The sequence below is a fragment of the Anabrus simplex genome, chromosome 4 (assembly GCF_040414725.1).
Source record: "Anabrus simplex isolate iqAnaSimp1 chromosome 4, ASM4041472v1, whole genome shotgun sequence".
Lineage (NCBI taxonomy): Eukaryota > Metazoa > Arthropoda > Insecta > Orthoptera > Tettigoniidae > Anabrus > Anabrus simplex.
The window spans coordinates 340,498,252-340,517,315 of NC_090268.1; the positions used below are offsets into that span (position 1 = coordinate 340,498,252).

Genomic DNA, 19,064 nt, shown 5'->3' on the forward strand with positions numbered 1-19,064 from the left:
TGGCTATGTGATAGTCCAACTTCTTGGCTGAATGTTCAGCCCACTGGCTTCCGGTTCAGAGGGCCCTGGCTTTGATTCCCAGCCAGACTGGGGATTTTAACTGTGTGTAGTTAATTCTTCAATCCTGGGGAGTGGGTCTTTGTGTTTGTCTTAACACACGACTAACCACTGCAGAAAAACACAATACTGAATACATCCCTCCACATACAGTTGTCATAAAGAAAATGGGCCAAATCCATATCAAGTTCTGACCCCAATAAATTGGGGAATAGGTCAGGAAGATGAAGGAGATGATATTATGTGACATGTAAAACTGACAAAGAATTCAAATGTTGGTCAGAAGGCTGTTAATATACCATAGAAGTGAAGAAATTTACATAAACTGCACAAATTAAACATGAAATTAATTTTAAACAACAATTTAAAAAAAACAATACAATTTTACAATCAAAACTAGAGGTAGATGAACCTCTACCACCACCACCACCTCTTCCTCCTCCTTTCCTGGTCATATATGTACACATAAAGCAGGCACTCCTGAGTTCACTCAGAGTCGGCTCGTATGACTCAGAAAGAGTATGTCCGATGTTCTAGCAGTAGATATAGCAGCACTTCACTTAAAGCATCCTCAGCAGTTAGTTTCCATGTTGCCTTACGATGCCCTCTGCCTCTCTTTGGCTCTTGGATCGCAAGAGCTTTCTGTACTAGACTGTGTTCATCAAGTCTTCTGACATGGCCATACCAGTGGAGTTGTTTCTCCTCAATCTTGCCAATGATGGGCACAACTTTTAAAGATCCTCACACATGCTCATTACACACTTTGTAATGCAGAGCGACGCCCGCCGACCATCGCAGCACCTGCATCTCTGTGACATGCATTCAATGATCATGCTTCTTCTATCTTGCCCAAGGTTCGGAGCCATACATGAGGGCAGGTCGGATAGTGGTTTTGTACACTTTGTCTTTCAGTTTGACTGGCATCCACTTATCACATAAAATACCAGTAATAATAATAATAATTTTGTGTGGCTATTTCTAGCCAGGTGCAGCCCTTGTAAGGCAGACCCTCCGATGAGGGTGGGCGGTATCTGCCATGTATAGGTAACTGCGTGTTATTGTGGTGGATGATAGTGTTATGTGTGGTGTGCTAGTTGCAGGGATGTTGGGGGCAGTACAAACACCCAGCCCCCGAGCCACAGGAATTAACCAATGAAGGTTAAAATCCCCGGCCCTGTCAGGAATCGAACCTGGGACCCTCTGAACCAAAGACCAGTATGCTGACCATTCAGCCAATGAGTCGGGCAAAATACCAGTAAGGGACTGCCATTTCGTCCAACCCACACTGATGCGGTGCCTGTCGTCTACTTCGATATTTACTCTTATTTACATTAGGCCCTAAATCAATAAAAGTAAACTTCCACCTGTTTGATACTATATATTTGCTTTAAGCAAATTAATGATTAGTTGTTTCGTTGCCGGCCCTGTGGAGTAGGAGTAGCGTGCCTGCCTCTCGCCTGGAGGCCCCGGGTTTGATTCCAGGCCAGGTCAGGGATTTTTCTCTTGACCTGAGGGCTGGCTCGAGGTCCACTCAGCCTACGTGATTAGAATTGATGAGCTATTGACGGTGAGATGGCGGCCCCGGTCTCGAAAGCCCAGAATAACGGCCGAGAGGATGCGTCGTGCTGACCACACGACCCCTTGTAATCTGCAAGTCTTCGGGCTGAGCAGCGGTCGCTGGGCAGGCCAAGGCCCTTTCAAGGGCATTAAATGCCGTAGGGTTTGCTTTGGGCTTTTTTTTAGAACATGTTTCATTCCTTAGGAACATCTTCACCTACATAACATTGCTTAGGTGAAATTACAATGAATTTTCTTCTTTTCAAAAAACCACCTTAAAATAGTACCTTTGTTATGCTTAAAACAAAACTAACTTTAAAACGATAAAAATAATTAAAATATGTGGGGAGGGTTGAGTGCAGCAGTGAAATGGTAGTAAGGAAAGATGGATCTACTTATGTTCTAACTAATTTAAAACAATTTCCTCTTCACTTACATAAATGTTAAAAATTTGTTAGTATACAGCACTTTTGTTCATATGTGATGTGTATGTTTTTCTACGCTGTTCATTTTTAAAAATGTTTTTGTAAAGGACTTTTTCATGTCGATGTTCCATCTTAATTAAAAAACTGTTTTCTTCAGCTACTCTTCTTTTCTGAAGTGAGTATTGTCATTTGATTTAATGACCATCAAATTTGGTGAAAAGATAATTATATGTAATTTCACCTAAGCTATGTTATGTAGTTGAGGATGTTCTTAAGGAATGAAACATGTTCTACAATTAATTAATTTGCTTAAAGCAAATATATAGTATCAAACAGGTGGAAGTTTACTTTTATTGATTTAATGTAAATTACCATTAGTTGTGATGAATGATCTGAGATACTTCAACTTGTCGGTCATCATTAGCGGTTCTCCAGCAACGAAGACAGTGTTGTGTGAGCCCGCTTGCCCGGGCTGTGCAAAGTTGAAGAACATGTGCTCTGTCTTCTTGCAACTTATTCTGAATCCATTTACCTCTAGCATAGCTCACCATCGTTCCAAGACTACCTCAAACACCTCACATGACTCACTAACCAAAACAATGTCATCTGCATACAGTATGGTCCATGGCAGGTCTGTCATTAATTGCTCCATCAGAAAGTTGATAACAATGTTGAATAGCACTGGGCTCAGTGCTGACCTGTGATGTACACAGACATCAACATGGAAACTGTCTCAAACACCTGCGGGAATTTTCACCTTAGTAGGTGGACGTAGGTACATGTCTTACACCTCAGGGACTTTTCTATGTCATAGTGCTGCCCAGACAATATCTCTAGCAAAATGATCAAAGACTTTCTCCGCAGACTAACTTTCTCCAATGTAACAAAATACAGCTTCAACCTCTATGACCTAAACGAAAAAATTACTCAAAACATACAAAGCTGCTTAAAAAACAATCTTCTTTCCAACTCCTTCCCTTGTCCTGCAGGTCAGTGTGACGAGTTTTGATGCTCTGTATGCCCCCATCCAATCACGCATTTAAATGATCATCGGGGTCGCTGGAGCTACCTAGCTAATTTTCGGTCTTGGCCACGGGTTTAAGGCCGGATGCCCATCTTGACATCACATCAATTTTTCAGGTGAAAATTTCAGTCCGAGATCAACCAGGAATTGAGCCTCAGTTATATGGCTAGAAAGCCAGTGACTAAGCCACTATACTAATCATGCAACCACCAGGGATTATTTCTTATCAGAATATGTTCCTTATATTAAACATAAAAGCCTCTCCACATGACTATCATAAGCAAAAGACAAGCTGCACACACTGGTAATTTCTTTAGGATTCTCATGTCTCTAATAGAGCTGTGTTTCTGAAAATATTCCACGTATTTTGTCTGCTATCTCCAAAAAGCAGCCTGGCATCTTTAACTTCTAATATAATACAATGGCAGAAAAAAAAGATTAAACACCAAAAAGGGGTTGTGCTAGATTAACGAACGTTGGTAGGCGTGTTTATACATCTGAAAACCGGGAGAGTTGGCTGTGCGGTTAGGAGCGTGCAGCTGTGAGATAATGGGTTTGAACCCCAATGTCGGCAGCCCTGAAGATGGTTTTCCGTGGTTTCCCATTTTCACACCTTAATTAAGCCCACTGCCGCTTCCTTCCCACTCCCAGGCCTTTCCTATCCCATCGTCGCTATAAGACCTCTCTGTGATGGTGCAACGAAAAGCAAGTAGGAAAAAAAAAAAAAATCTGAAAGATGAAAGATGATTCAAATTTCCCAAAAATCACATTAGCATGGCTCTAGTAGCGGCCCCATGATGTTGCACATCAGGTTTGCTTTAAATACGGGCTGTACTGTGCGAGATCATTAGTGACCTGTGAGATTGGATGGAGTGACTGCGAGTGGGTCAAGAATGCCTTTACGACGACGAAGACGCCAATATCAACAGCTCACTGCGGTTGAACGAGGCCGTATAATAGGGCCACGTGAAGGTGGATTTTCCTTCTGCACTATTGCAGAATGACTTGGCAGGAATGTCTCCACTGTGCATGCATTCTGGGAGCAGTGGTCACGAGAAGGTATGCTCAAAAAGACCGGGCTACGGACGTCCCCATGATACCACCAAGAGAGAAGACCACCACATTTGGCGTATGGCTGTGGTGCAGCGGACTGAGTCTGCAGCAGCGATTCGAGCGGCAGTTGGCACCGCAGTGATGCAACAAACTGTTCAAAATCGGTTATATGAAGGACAGTTCCGAGCCAGACATCCTGCGACATGTATTGCACTTAGCCCAAACCACTGCCGCCTGCGACTTCAGTGTTGTCAAGTGAGAGCTCATTGGAGAATGGAGTGGAGGTCCGGTGTGTTTTCCAGTTCTGCCTTGGTGCCAGTGATGGCCATGTGTTGGTTAGGAGGAGGCCAGTTGAGCACCTGCATTACACCTGTCTGCGGCATCGACACACTGGACCTACACCGGGAGTTCTGGTTTGGGGAGCAATTTCCTATGATAGCAGGAGCACTCTCGTGGTTATCCCACACATCCTGACTGCAGATGTGTACGTCCGTCTGGTGATCCGACCTATTGTGCTGCCATTCATGAACAGCATTCCCGGGGGTGTTTTCCAATAGGATAATGCACACCCCCATGCCGCTGTTGTAACACAACATGCTCTACAGAGTGTCGACATGTTGCCTTCGCCTGCTCAATCCCCTGATCTGTCCCCAATCGAGCACATATGGAACATCATTGGATAACAACTCCAGCGTCATCCACAACCACCATTAATCGTCCCTGTATTGACCGACCAAGTACAAAAGGTATGGAACTCCATCCCACAGGCCAACTTTCAGCACCCGAATGACACAATGCATGCATGTTTGCATGCTTGCATTCAACAATCAGGTGATTACTAGAGCCCTGCACGGATGTGGAGTTAGTGTCTTGGCGGATACAAACTGTATGGCAGTGCGGATAATTTTGCTGATAATTTCTAAATAATGACGTTTATTTTATTTTCACTTAGGTATACTCTTGTTTTTGCTTGTGTTTAGGTGACCCTTGACATTGGTATGGGAGAACAGTGATATATAAACAGCCTTGAGACCAAAAAGCCTTAAACTTGACCTAAGCCTAACTGGCTCCTGTCCGCAATTAATGGAAGGAACAAAGGTCAATACGTCAGTAGTTGTAGCAATATAAATCCCTCATGAACCTGTGACTGTAGGGGTTCTGGTGCCACGTATCAGACCTATTGTATTATGTTAACAGATCTATCTGTTTCCATACCTTGGGTGTAATATACTGTAGTTAAATATTTAAATTATCTGCAGATAACCATTCATGGATGCAGATATTATGTCGTATATCTCTCCCAGGGCTCTAGTGATTACACCAGTTATTAATGGACTACATTTGTGATGGCTTTTCTCGTGTGGATATTAACCTGAAGTCTTGTACCTTTAATCAATTAAATATGTTATCTCGACAAATATATTGCCAAAATGTTCGTATTCTACATTCCTTACTTCATGGTGTTTGGATTTTTTTTTTCCCCCATCAGTGTAATAAAAGCTGTTACCAGTCACAATTTTATTAACGATTTAGGCCTACCCACCAAGTGGTTCACAACGGACAAGGCCTACATAAAAACAAGGGTTTAAGATGATACAGATGTTGACTCCCATAGGGAATCTGAAATATTTGTCCCGAATGAGTAAATTTATAACACCAATATAAATGGTCCGTTATTGGACATTATAAATTTTCCAGCTAACTCATTCCTGGTTGCCAGTGTTTCGCTCTCGTGTGCTAGGTTGGGCTCATCAGTTGGTACCTAGCACACCAAGATGCTGCCTAGTGCACACCGTGGAGGCCACTGCGTAGGCTACTTGGAGCCACCGGCAGCGCCAATGCACTATGAGAGACCTCGTCTCTTTACAAAAAGTTGATGCTTGCTTGGCTATCAGATGATATAGATGTTGACTCCCATAGGGAATCTGAAATATTTGTCCCGAATGAGTAAATTTATAATACCAATATAAATGGTCCATTATTGGACATTATAAATTTTCCAGCTAACTTGTTTCACGTGTTTTCTGAACAGACTGCTCTTTATAGGGTGGGGTTGTCAGCCTCACACTCAACCCCCAGCCTAGGATCAGAGACTCTTTTGTCAGCAAAGAGAACCCAGTTGTCAGGTAAAAATGTAAATTTGTGTCCTCATCCCATAGGAAGTGCCCTATTTTCAGGCACATCTCCAGCTGATAGTGCTGTTACACTACGGAGGAGGACAGTTTTAAGGTAAAAGGTACTCACCCTCCCCTAAGAGTACTGTTTGCTGACAACGCCACTGAAAGGCATTTTTGGACTCTTACATCTATTCAGTACCAGCAGTGTACACCTTCCAAAGCTAAATTACCAGCTAGTCACCTTCCTTTTAAATCTAGGAGGACCAGCACAAAAAGAAGATCAAAGTAGCTCCCAGAGGCAGAGTTCTGCTTTAAAAGATATTCAAATAGTGCCACTCATCATGTACAATTTCAGTTTCAAACAGGACCGCCTTTCTATCAAGAAAATAAAAATTGATATTTAAGCTGTCATCCTGAAGTGACGCAGCTGCATGTACCTTTTCAACTACACAGGCTAGGTACCATTTCTGGCAGTACCGTACTCACAGTCCTTCAAGGTCGGCAGCTAACAGCGCTAATTGAGAAGTGTTTTTTCAAAACTTGACATTTGCAGCAAACATCAATTTTCAGGTTTTTAAAATTTTCATTTAGAAGTATACACATGAATCATTTCAAATTTTTGTCGATATTAGTACTGATAGAGACAAGCACGGTACCTCAATAGAATTTGTTAAAACTTAAGGTGGATTAGGTAAGATTAGAATATAATTTTCTCAAGTTTTTTCAAAAATCGACGTAAGCAAATATTCTGGTAAAATGGAACTTCACATTAATACTCTAACTGAATGGTAACATAAAACAAAATAAGGTATTAACCTATATTATCAATCCTATTGTGATGAATGAACACATTAATATCACACAGGTTAAATTAAAATTTAGTCTTACAAAATAAAGTCTACTCAATTAATATTTAAGAACTTATCAAAACACATACTGTAGCCATCAGAAGGCTGTTACTTGTCTTCTAACACGACCCTGTAGAAGTTCACAGCATCATCCGGTATTTCAAAAAATTTCAGCAGAGCTTGAACATCATCCTTTTCTTTGCTCACCATATTTTTCTTTGGTAAAGCAAAGGATTTTAGTTCCAAGAATACATCCTTTCAATAACGGAGTCCAGCGCTCCATTGTACCACAGAGTAACACTTCTGATTATCCATGAAAATGCCACGTGATTATTAGTTAACTCGATTTATCAAGTTTTGTTTAACTTTCCGAGAGCATATATCGACTTTTGCAAAAACCTAGCGATTTCAACCACTTCTATAGGCTACATGGCAAATATTGCCTTATGCAAAAGATTATTGCACAGGATGGTGAGCAAGGTCAAACTGATAACATTAGCATGCATAACTCAATTTTGAAAATGTTTGCATTTATCGTGTTTTGAAAAAACACACCTCAATTTTTATGTTGTGGAGGTGGGCATCAAGGGAGTTAAACCAATTTTCCTAAAGAGGTTATCTGCAATTCTTACGCATATGAAGTCAAGAATTCTCTATGACTTATTTAGAGAGCCATCTTACATAGAAACCATCTACGTTATCATAAATGCTGTAGAACAGCAGTTCTCAATTCACATACCCCTATAGCATATGCATACCCCTATAGGGATGAGTGAGACTTTTGCCACACTTTCCCATCCTTGTTTTGAACTTAACATATTAAGTGAAGTTTCAACATCCTATGTTTGATTCAGTCATGGCCTACAAGATTCTTTCACAAGTCATGATAATGGACAGCATTTATCAATGTAACAAGTGCTTAAGGGGGACATGATATTTCAAAGTTAGGAAACCTGTGTTGAGTTTGCTAGCTTGTAAGCAATATTTTATATGCAATACTATCAGTAAACAATTATTTTAAAACACTTCAGTGACTTAAAATAGATTTTGTTGATTAGTCCGTGTCAACGATATGTTAAGTACAAAACAAAAATAGCCAAAAACTTACACTGATTGAAACCGAACCCACAAACTTCCGATTTAGTGGCTGGTGCATTCCAAATTGAGAGCTACTGCATCACATTATTTACAATGTGTGTTTAATAGAACTATTTTAATCAATTAAAAACTGCTTTATTAAACTGCCAAGTACTCATGTTTTTTAAACATGTTATTTAGGATTTTTTTATTGGAGATAGATTAAACTTCTAGACATGAGTAAGGGGTACAATCTTAAAAAATGTCTGAGAACCTCTGCTATTGAGTACACAAAATCCATGACTTTCATCATAAATTTGCATGTCATTGTTAAGTTGATGGAATTTTTTGAGCAGAAAATTGTAACCAGTATCATTCATCAAATAGGATGCTGAAAATTTTTCCATGGATTAAATGACTTAAGTTTATTATTATTTTACTTGATTTTAAGCACTTAAGACATTGTGGAAAATAGGACTGAATAATTAAAATAAACTTTGTCCATCGAGCAATTTGGTTGAGCGCTTTGGGCCATGTAGCTGTTTGATTGCATTTGGGAGTTTGTGGGTCGAACCCCACAGTCGGCAGCCCTGAAGATGGTTTTCTGCTGTTTCCCATTTTCACACTAAGCAAACGATGGGGCTTTAACTTACCTCAATTAAGGCCACTATCGCTTCCTTTCCAGTTCTAGCCCTGCCCTATCGCACAGTTACCACACAACCTCTCTGAGTTGCAGTGATAAGAAAACTAATAGCACTTAGTGAAGTTTGTCAAATAATTTGTGTAGTTATGGTGCATACTGTTGTGTGTGTATTTGTAATTGACTGGGGTAAAGATTGGGAAAGAAGTACATGTGACCCTTTTTTTAAGAAACTTCCTGATATTTGACCGTAACTAAAATGAGGAAACCACTTCTTGTAGGACAAGAGTTCAAACTTATTTCTCTTTTCAATTACCCTGTCAAAGATTAAAACCCACCACAGCAGAACCAGAAGATGAAACAGGGCCAACAAGGCAAAAAAGCAACTACACCAATGCCTAAGGAACACTGGTGGTTTATTTTATGCACATTTTGTACTATTATACAGAACTAAGTTCTAGTTGTTTCGAGTACTTAAGCCATAAAAAAGTGTAAGACTAAAGTATAAATTTGAGCTATCCTGTATTGTCATGGATGTATATGGTGCAATACCCAAATGAATTAGAGAATGAAAATTCTTATACAGCCTACAAGATATCCCAGATATTCTTTATTTTAATTGTAGGCTATCAATCATTATACACCGTACAATAGCCTAATGGTTATTTGGCTTTATTAAGTCCCAACATCACTACCTCAGAATGCAATTCATGCCACTTCACAGGCTTGTACGGAAAACAAATAATTATTAACAATACAATAAAATCATATACTCACACAAATATAAAAAAGAAGACAAAGAAATCTAACCTTTGTTTCACTTTCATTTGTGATATCCCACTGTTGATCAACATCTGATGAAGCAGTAGACTGGTAATTACTGTGTTTACTTACAACGTCCATTATGATCACTGACCGATCACTGACTGACTATAAGCAAACAACTTCCTCTCAAAAACAAACGATGAATGACAGACTGACTCAGATCCAATTTACTGATAATGACCATTCAAAGAACATGCTATAGAGAGAACAAACTTAAGTCTACATTTTAAATGTCAGTGCCAACCACGTGTAGTCAATTAAAACTCTGATAGATGAGAAAACTTCGGGGTCAAAAATTAATAACACAATGCTCATTTATTTTAAATCAGGAAAAGTGAACTGATGAGAGGAAAAGCTGCCACAGTGTGCAAAGGAAAAGAAAAGAATGGTAAGGGTAAACGTCACAGAGTTGCCCTCTGTGTAACTTTTCTGACTTTTTAAACACTGACTCATAAAATAATATTTAATAACAAAATATGACAACTTACATATCGTTTCCATGAATTGTCTCTTTCTGGATCACCTGCAGCTCGCGTCCATATCGGATCTCTGGAACTTGATGGTCGGTAGCTTACAATAGTTTCTGCATTATCCATTTTTGTACTATACAGAATGAACAAATAATTTAAAGAGGTCAAAAAATCATTCTTCTGTGATTAAATAGTAATATATATGAAAAACATCATTTCCTGACACCTGACATCGCCTGACATTATTGTAAACAAAGGACAACCTGGGCAACAGCTGAGTGAAACCAAAGATGCCGGATCGAAGAATATATCACAACATTATATTGCATGATCGTCGGGTTTGATGTTTTATTGGACTCTTATAACATTTGTTGAATTATTACTCACTAGATAAACTCTGAAGTATATTTTATTCTTGATAATTTTTTCAGTTATTCCGTTTCAAATGTTCAGTTATTGAGAGAAAGAGAAACGTATATGGTATGGTATATCTTTTCATTTTTGGTCATCACGGCGAGGAGTGGGGAGGATAATTGTGTTTATTTTGATCAGATTTGAAGTGGATTTGAGCTTGAATTTGTGCGGGCAAAGTAGAGATAATCGAGGACGAGGTTCTTACTTTAGTTTGTTCTTGGCTGGGTGTTATCGAGCTGCTGTATTTCATACATCTCTGACTCGTACAAGTATAGTTTCAAAGCGTTTCGTGTGCATTGATGCTATCGGCGAAATAAGTGATAAATCAAAATGCCACAAGGTAGGAAGAAAACACCGTTCAGTGGAAAAGCGAAAAAGTTGCAGCTCAAGGCTAAAAGACAACGTAAAGGTAGGTATGCTATCCAAATATACAGTAAATTGCTTAGTGTCGAAATCTAACTAGACCTACGAACATTCCAGCAACGAGGTCTGTTGGCTCTAATCGTTGCCCGAAATTACTCTTAACATCTTGCTGGAGCTCCTTTCGTTACTGGTTTACTTACTTTGACAATTTGTTCTTATGATCTCAAATTGAAGTTGCATAAAATAATCACAAGTTTTAGACAGATCAATCGGTCTATGGAGCTCTTATGACATTTTTTCTTCTCCCATATAAGTTAACCATGTTCTGTGCACAGCCAATGAAAAAGTTAACTCCAAAAAACGACACTGTTGTGGGTACCACCGAATGAAAATAGTAGTAGAGGAAGACCACATAATACCTGGAAACAAACATTTGTATTTGATTTTGAACGGATAGACTTCAACCGTAATGAAGCGTAAAAGTTTGGTGGCTGATAGATTCACCGAAGGAACTTGTTGCTTGATATGCTACTTAGCATTGGAGGAACCAAGAAATGTATTCTTAAATAAATGTAGGCACGAATTGGGAAACAACATCTGGATTAAATTAAAATTGGCCCTTGACTGTGATTAGTCGTGTACTGTTTGGAGAGCTAAATTGCTTGAGAGTAGGTGTGCTGAAATGCAGAATGAACTTGCAGAAGACGAGCTTCATTAGCTGAAGTGAATGTCTTAAGTGAGTGCATTACTACCCCAGGATATGGAGCATCTAATGATCTGCACTTTACCTGATCACTCTTACCCAAAGGAAGACAATAACAAGGTCATTTCAGTAGTAGGTACATTATTGGCTATTGATTGTTGTATTTGATCAGGGCCATTCACTGTTGTATCATCATCATCATCATCATCATTGTGAAGTTGCAAAGTGCTTGCCTTGAAAATGCAACCCTCAATACCACTGTTCACTGTTTGTCTATCTTATAAATAAAGATTTTATTGCAGTCGAATGGCCATAGTGGTATATATGACATATTCCATTTAGAAATGAATCTGTATAATAATACAGCATATTTACATACATTCTATTCAGTACTGTATTCGTTCGTTCTCCTCTGACATTTCTCAAAATGATAACGCTCGCACTTGCTTTGACATAATGCACACACCCATTCCTCTGTTAGTTTGTGATATCCTGGTCTTGTACATAATTTGTGATGAAAGTCATTCCCATGAACATGTGGGTTGTGAATTTGTACACGAGTACGGTCTACAGTTCCGACAGCATAAGGGAAGCTCAAACGTTCTTGCCACTTAGCCCGAGCTTCCTGCATCTGAGCAACATTTGTTGGAATTTTATCTAATAATCTTCTTTCATTTTTGTTCATGTCAAAACCTGCGAAAATGTTTTTGACACAGTTCTCAGAGATGTCTTCACCAACTCCACTCTGAAACCCAGGTTCACCAACATAACACAAGAAGATTTACATTTTTACTTCATTTGTTAATGCACCACCTCTTGTTTCTTTGGAGTGGAATTGTGCCGGCTGCTGAGGCCTGTCCACTTCTCTGGGGCAATGATTAAAGACATAGATGAAATGAAGTGATATTGGAGAGTGCTGCTGGAATGAAAGATGATAAGAAAAACTGGAGTACCCGGAGAAAAACCTGTCTCACCTCCGGCTTTGTCCAGCACAAATACCACATGGAGTGGCTGAGATTTGAGCCACGGAACCCAAAGGTGAAAGGCCGGCGCGCTGCGTCTGAGCCACAGAGGCTCTTCAGCATGCACCTTACTGGACCTTTATAACACTCTGTAATGAAGTTGAGATGATTCTCTGCAAAGGTTATATAATTTTCTTTTCTGATTAACCACCACCATTACCTCTGCCATGCTATTGAACTTGACACTATCATTTGGAGTCACCTACTGAGTTAGCTCAAGGAAACATGAGCAGGCGCTTACCGGAAAGAGTGTCTGTTTTATCTTTATTCACCAGAAATCTGGAGCGCCCACTCTGCTACTCGAGCGACTGGAGTGTGTGCACAAGGTCACAGGTCTGCTGTGAGTGAGTGCTTCCGACAGGCGGTTTTTGCTCACCTCATTGCAAGTGCCTGCTCTAAATTTGCGAGTAAAGAGTGTGTGCTCATTTTTATTCACACCACCCAATAACTTAAGTTGGAATGAGCATAACTCAGATGTAAAGAAAAAAATTATTAGTGTAATTGGAGTACTAAAAAAAATCGAAGGACTATGGAATAAACAACCAACACTTAAGAATCATATATACCTCCCTCATTCATTCACATCTTATGTACATGAATATAATATGGGGAGTGCCCAAGGAAATGCTCCGCTAACCATTCAGCATGCTCCTTGAAAATCCACAGCCTGTTTCCAGTCATCTGACTGGGTCAGGGATGAAATTAATTATTCCCCATCTTGCGGCGAGGATAGGTCTTATGGCGACGATGGAATAGGAATGGCGTAGGAGTAGAAAGGGAATGGCCGTGGCCTTAATTAAAGTACAAACCCAGCATTTGCCTAGTGTGAAAATGGGAAACCACAGCAAAACCATCTTCAAGGCTGCTGACAGTCGGGATCGAACCCGCTATCTCCCGGATGCAAGCTCATAGCTGCGCGCCCTTAACCGCACAGCCAACTCATCCAGTCCTGCAGATCTGGCTCATTAAAACTTTCATTCAATTGTCAATATATTATTTTCATCATAATGTTTGTTATTTACGTTATAGGCCTACCATTTTCCTCAATTTATTAATGTCGTAATATTCAGGCTATGATTTCCTACCTTTCAGACGGCCGATGGTAGGGTTATTCTCGCCCTGCATCAGATTCATCAGCCGCTTCTCCCATTATTTTAACAATATACAATTGTTTCCTGTACGCTTTAATTCTACTTTATATTTCAGTCTTGTTTTCATGTTTTGTAATTTTTTACCAACAGTTGTTGGACAGAAATTCTTCTTCTCCTTTTACCGCTTTTCCCACCTCTGTGGGGTCCTGGGTGCGAATTGTGTCGTACATGTGGATTTGGCCCTGTTTTACGGCTATCTCTTCCTGATGCCAATCCTAGTTAGAGGGATGTAATCAGCTAATCACTATTGCGCGTTTCTGTGATGGTTGGTAGCGTGGTGTGTTGTGCAAATATGAAGAGGAAAGTGTTGGGACAAACACAAACACCCATTCTCCGGGCCAGAAGAATTAATCAGAGGCGATTAAAATCCCCGACCCAGCCGGGACCCTCTGAACCGAAGGCTTCAATGCTGACCATTCGGCCAATCAGACAGTTGTTGGACGGAAATGTTTAAGTTAAATTTAGCGAGTAGTTCACATTGAACTGCATTTATTGCACCTGTTTTCTTGTGCTTCTTATCCGGTAACTGTGACTTTGGAAACATAATTGTATGTTCCTTTAAAATGGAGATAAAAGCGGACTGGAATTCCACACTGTCGTCTGCCATGTTAAGCATTGAACTACCCGGAAGTCATCGAAGTGTTATCACAGTCTAAGGTGTTATATACATGGCACGTGTATGACCATGATCAGTGACACTGAGTGGCTGTTGCAGACACTCGAGTGTACGCTGTGCTTCCGCTCTATATTTTTATTCGCCGCAAATGCAGAGTGGAAGCTCATCGTCAGGAAGACACTTGGGCACTCAGCGAGCACACGGTCACTCGCTTAGACTCATTTTTATTCACACCACCCATTGTCTAAAGCCAGGCCTAAATATGAAAACTGCTTTATTCTTTCAATGGGCTCATTGCCAGTTTTTACTAAATTACATGTATTGATAATTTGTGTTGGTTTATGGAATATCATGTAGGCCTATTTTGTTTTTGAGGTGCTTATTACTATATTTTTGTTCAGCCATGATGTTAGTATGTCCATATCTTTTTGCACATACTCCATAATCTCTTGTTTACAACTGCTGTCATAAAATATAAAATATAGGCCTAAATATATCATCTTACCAATAAACTCAAGATAACCTATATCTTTAATAAATATTAGAAACAGTAATGGTCCCAGCACTGACCCTTGTGGGACACCATGTTTAACATTGTAGATGGGCCCTTTAGTTTCATTGATATTAACATATTGCTTCCTATCAGTTAAGTAATGTTTAAACCACTCAAAGGCTATTCCTCTAATTCCTGCATTTGCTAGTTTATTAAGTAGTAGGATATGGTAGGAAGGGGAGTTAGGGATTGGAATAACTTACCAAGGGAGATGTTCAATAATTTTCCAATTTCTTTGCGATCATTTAAGAAAAGGCTAGGAAAACAACAGATAGGGAATCTGCCATCTGGGCAACTGCCCTAAATGCAGATCAGTAGTGACTGAACTGTGTCAGATGTCTTTGCAAGATCTATGAAAAGTCCAGCTGCTATTTTATTATCTAATGCATTCTGTATAAGGGACACTATGTCAAAAGCAACTGAAAGTGTACTATGTTTGGGTAGGAATCCATACTGAAGTTTGAAGAAGAAATGTGTTTTTATTAGGAAATTCAATACTTTTTTAAATTACTACTTCAAGTACTTTTGCTAGTGAAGATACTATACATAGTGGCCTGTAATTACTGGGGTCAGACTGTGTTACTTTCTTAAGAACTGGTACCACTCTTGCAATTTTTCATTTATCTGGTATTACTCCTGTTTGCAATGACAAATTAATTATCTCAGTGAGCAAGGGGGCCAGATGATTTATACACTTCTTGAGGAGTATGTTATTTATTCCGTCATCTGTGTAGTTATTCTTCTTGGCTGGTGTTTCTATAATTTGTGTAACTTCCTTAACATCTGTTGGCCTAAGTACAGAGAGTTGCAGATCGTATGATTAGATAGCAAAGATGGGTTACATGGACCAAGATCTTTAACCAAGTTTTCAACTAAATTAACGAAAAATGTGTTAAAAGCTTTACAAATATCTTGAACAAATTCAGACACAAGTTCTATAACTTTTGATTTACTATTAGTTCTACCAAGTATCTGGTTTACTGCCTTCCACATTTCTTTATTAATCCATGAACTACTATGCTGGCGTAGCAGGGCGGGAGAGGTGATACTCCCACGTGGCGCATCCCAGGTGGTGGATAGGGGGGTCCTAACTGGCTTGTCGGCGGACTTGAGGGAAATAAAATACCTCTCGCAGACCAAACACACAACCCCCTGTGGGTGGGGGATGCAGTCAAAGAATACATCCACAGTATCCCCTGACTGTCGTAAGATGCGACTAAAAGGGACAACCAAGGGATGATTATATTAGAACCATGAAACTCTTTGTAATTAGTACCACCAACAAGAATAATTAAAGAACCACCTAATCGATACTTTATTTTTTGCGTTGGGCAAAATTAAATAAACATTATTACTCACAGAACATGTTTCGACCACTTAGTGGTCATCATCAGCTGTATCAGAAAACTTAGATGAAAAATATTGGACAATAAGCACAATCGTTAATCTTTAGGTTATGGACAAAATATTTGCTGTGTTGATTGTTTGACTGGTAAAAGTTCTTTGGTATCTTCTTAGTTAAAAATGGCAGTCATCTGGTTAGGGCAGCTTGCCTCACGTTATATATCATATCTTGGAAAGATGTTTAATCTGCGCTGCCTTGGGGATCTGTCTTTGTGCACAACCTAGTGTAGTAGCGATGTGACACGGTTTGATTGTTCGTGCAATCCATAGGAGAAAAGGGAAGTGGAGTTGTGTCGTCATCTAGTACGTCACGTGAGGGAGGAGGGAGACTTAGCTGTGCATCCGCGACGTCGTGCTTTATTATTGATTTTTTATTATTTCATTGACACTCCACTTCCCTTTTCTCCTATGGATTGCATGAACAATCAAACCGTGTCACATCGCTACTACACTAGGTTGTGCACAAAGACAAATCCCCAAGGCAGCGCAGATTAAACATCTTTCCAAGATATGATATATAACGTGAGGCAAGCTGCCCTAACCAGATGACCGCCATTTTTAACTAAGAAGATACCAAAGAACTTTTACCAGTCAAACAATCAACACAGCAAATATTTTTTCCATAACCTAAAGATTAACGATTGTGCTTATTGTCCAATATTTTTCATCTAAGTTTTCTGATACAGCTGATGATGACCACTAAGTGGTCGAAACATGTTCTGTGAGTAATAATGTTTATTTAATTTTGCCCAACGCAAAAAATTAAGTATCGATTAGTTGGTTCTTTAATTATTCTTGTTGATTATACTCGTCGATACGGTCATGAAGTGGACTACTTGCAATATTAGTACCACCAGGCGAGGAACACCATGGGTCGCATTTACTTGCGCGTAATACCACTATGTTAGGTACCAAATAGGTTTGTGATTACGGTAGTAGCAAACGAGAGCGCGACGGCTTTTACAGTACCTGTGATTTGTAGCACTATATGAGCGACACCATGGGATGATGGAGGCCATGGCTCTGGCTTGCCTATGATTAGTACCCACTATATGAGGAACACCACGGGATAGTACGAGTCCCTGTGGTTAATACACTTAGGTGATGAACACCATAGGTTTGCGTTGCCTGTCAATGGCGCCGCAATGTGCGAAACACTGTAGGTCTGTAATAGAGGTGCGAATTTCATTACCTGTGAGTAGTACCATAATGTATGGAATGCTGCGAGTCTACGCTACTCTTGATTAGTACCGCAACATGACCTATGGTTCTACCTTTCTAGCAATAAGTATCATTATGAGGGGCCGATGACTTGGACTTTGGTCTCCTTTTGACTACAAGCATCATCGATTCAGTATCGTTCTATAGAAGCAGTCCCTTGGTCAGTAATACTATTGTTTTACACCACCTTCTGTGCATGTGAGGCACTGTGGTTCCACTGATCGTTTTAAATTCATATCCATTCATTCTTCGTCCTCACATTTTGAATTGTGGTCAGTGGAGCATTTGGGGTTTTTAATTTGTCATTCCATGTCGTCTCATTTTGTACCATTAGGGGCCAATGACCTAGATGTTAGGCCCCTTTAAACAACAAGCATCAATCAATCATCATTTCTTTATTAGTATCCCCTTTTCTAATTACATTATAATATGACCGTTTTAGCAATCTTTCATTTTAATTACATCCTTGCAACATCTTGTGTACTGTTCGATTGTTTCAATTGAAGGGTTTTTAGCTTTAGTTTTTGCGTATAGGATGTTTTTTCTTTTTACCACTTCTAGGAATTTTTGTGTTATCCGTGGCTAATGCGTATCTTTTCCTGGTGGTTTTTGCCTAATATTTGAACTAGCTAATCTAAGTCCCTCACTAATAAAAGCACACAGCTGGTATAAGCTTCGTTCATGTCACTACATAGATTTGTACATGTATTTCTTGTGAAAAAATCATTTATCTTAGTGTAATTTATTTTCATGTTTGTTTGTACATTTCCGTCACTACTTAATGGAGTACTCTCTTTAATTTGTGTTGTTACTTCTAGAATTAGAATATTATGATCACTAAAGTCACTTATTGTGTTTGAGTCATCAGTCCATAGACTAGTTTGATGCAGCTCTCCATGCCACCCTATCATGTGCTAACCTTTTCATTTCTACGTAACTATTGCATCCTACATCAGCTCTATTCTGCTTGTCATATTCATACCTTGGTCTACCCCTACCGTTCTTACCACCTACACTTCCTTCAAAAACCAACTGAACAAGGCCTGGGTGTCTTAAGATGTGTCCTATCATTCTACCTCTTCTTCTCGTCAAATTTAGCCAAATCGATCTCCTCTCACCAATTCGATTCAGTATCTCTTCATTCGTGATTCGATCTATCCATCTCACCTTCAGCATTTTTCTGTAACACCACATTTCAAAAGCTTCTATTCTCTTTCTTTCTGAGCTAGTTATCGTCCATGTTTCACTTCGATACAATGCCACGCTCCACACGAAAGTCTTCAAAAACATTTTTCTAATTCCGATATCAATATTTGAAGTGAGCAAATTTCTTTTCTTAAGAAAGCTATTCCTTGCTTGTGCTAGTCTGCATTTTATGTCCTCCTTACTTCTGCCATCGTTAGTTATTTTACTACCCAGGTAACAATATTCATCTACTTCCTTTAAGACTTCATTTCCTAATCTAATATTTCCTGCATCACCTGCCTTCGTTCGACTGCACGCCATTACTTTTGTTTTGGACTT

At 39.5% G+C, this 19,064-nt stretch overlaps 2 protein-coding genes across 3 annotated transcripts in view; one reads left to right on the forward strand and one right to left on the reverse strand.

The window, feature by feature from the left end:
* Positions 1–10,298, reverse strand: part of LOC136872705 (uncharacterized) — a 98,523-nt gene extending 88,225 nt beyond the window's left edge. Inside the window, exon 1 of one of the 2 annotated variants that reach the window (XM_067146529.2) lies at positions 10,112–10,298. In XM_067146529.2, coding sequence (XP_067002630.1) covers positions 10,112–10,219 — 108 coding nt within the window. In that variant the 5' untranslated portion in view covers positions 10,220–10,298. Of the gene's footprint in view, positions 1–9,608; positions 9,748–10,111 lie in introns of those variants that run through there. The other variant, XM_067146530.2, reaches the window with a different exon arrangement.
* A 214-nt stretch (positions 10,299–10,512) lies between these two features.
* Ns4 (Nucleostemin 4) overlaps positions 10,513–19,064 on the forward strand; it is a 129,709-nt gene continuing 121,157 nt past the window's right edge. Inside the window, exon 1 of the mRNA XM_067146531.2 lies at positions 10,513–10,916. Within this exon, the coding sequence (XP_067002632.2) occupies positions 10,838–10,916 (79 nt within the window). The 5' untranslated portion in view covers positions 10,513–10,837. The remainder of the gene's footprint in view (positions 10,917–19,064) is intronic.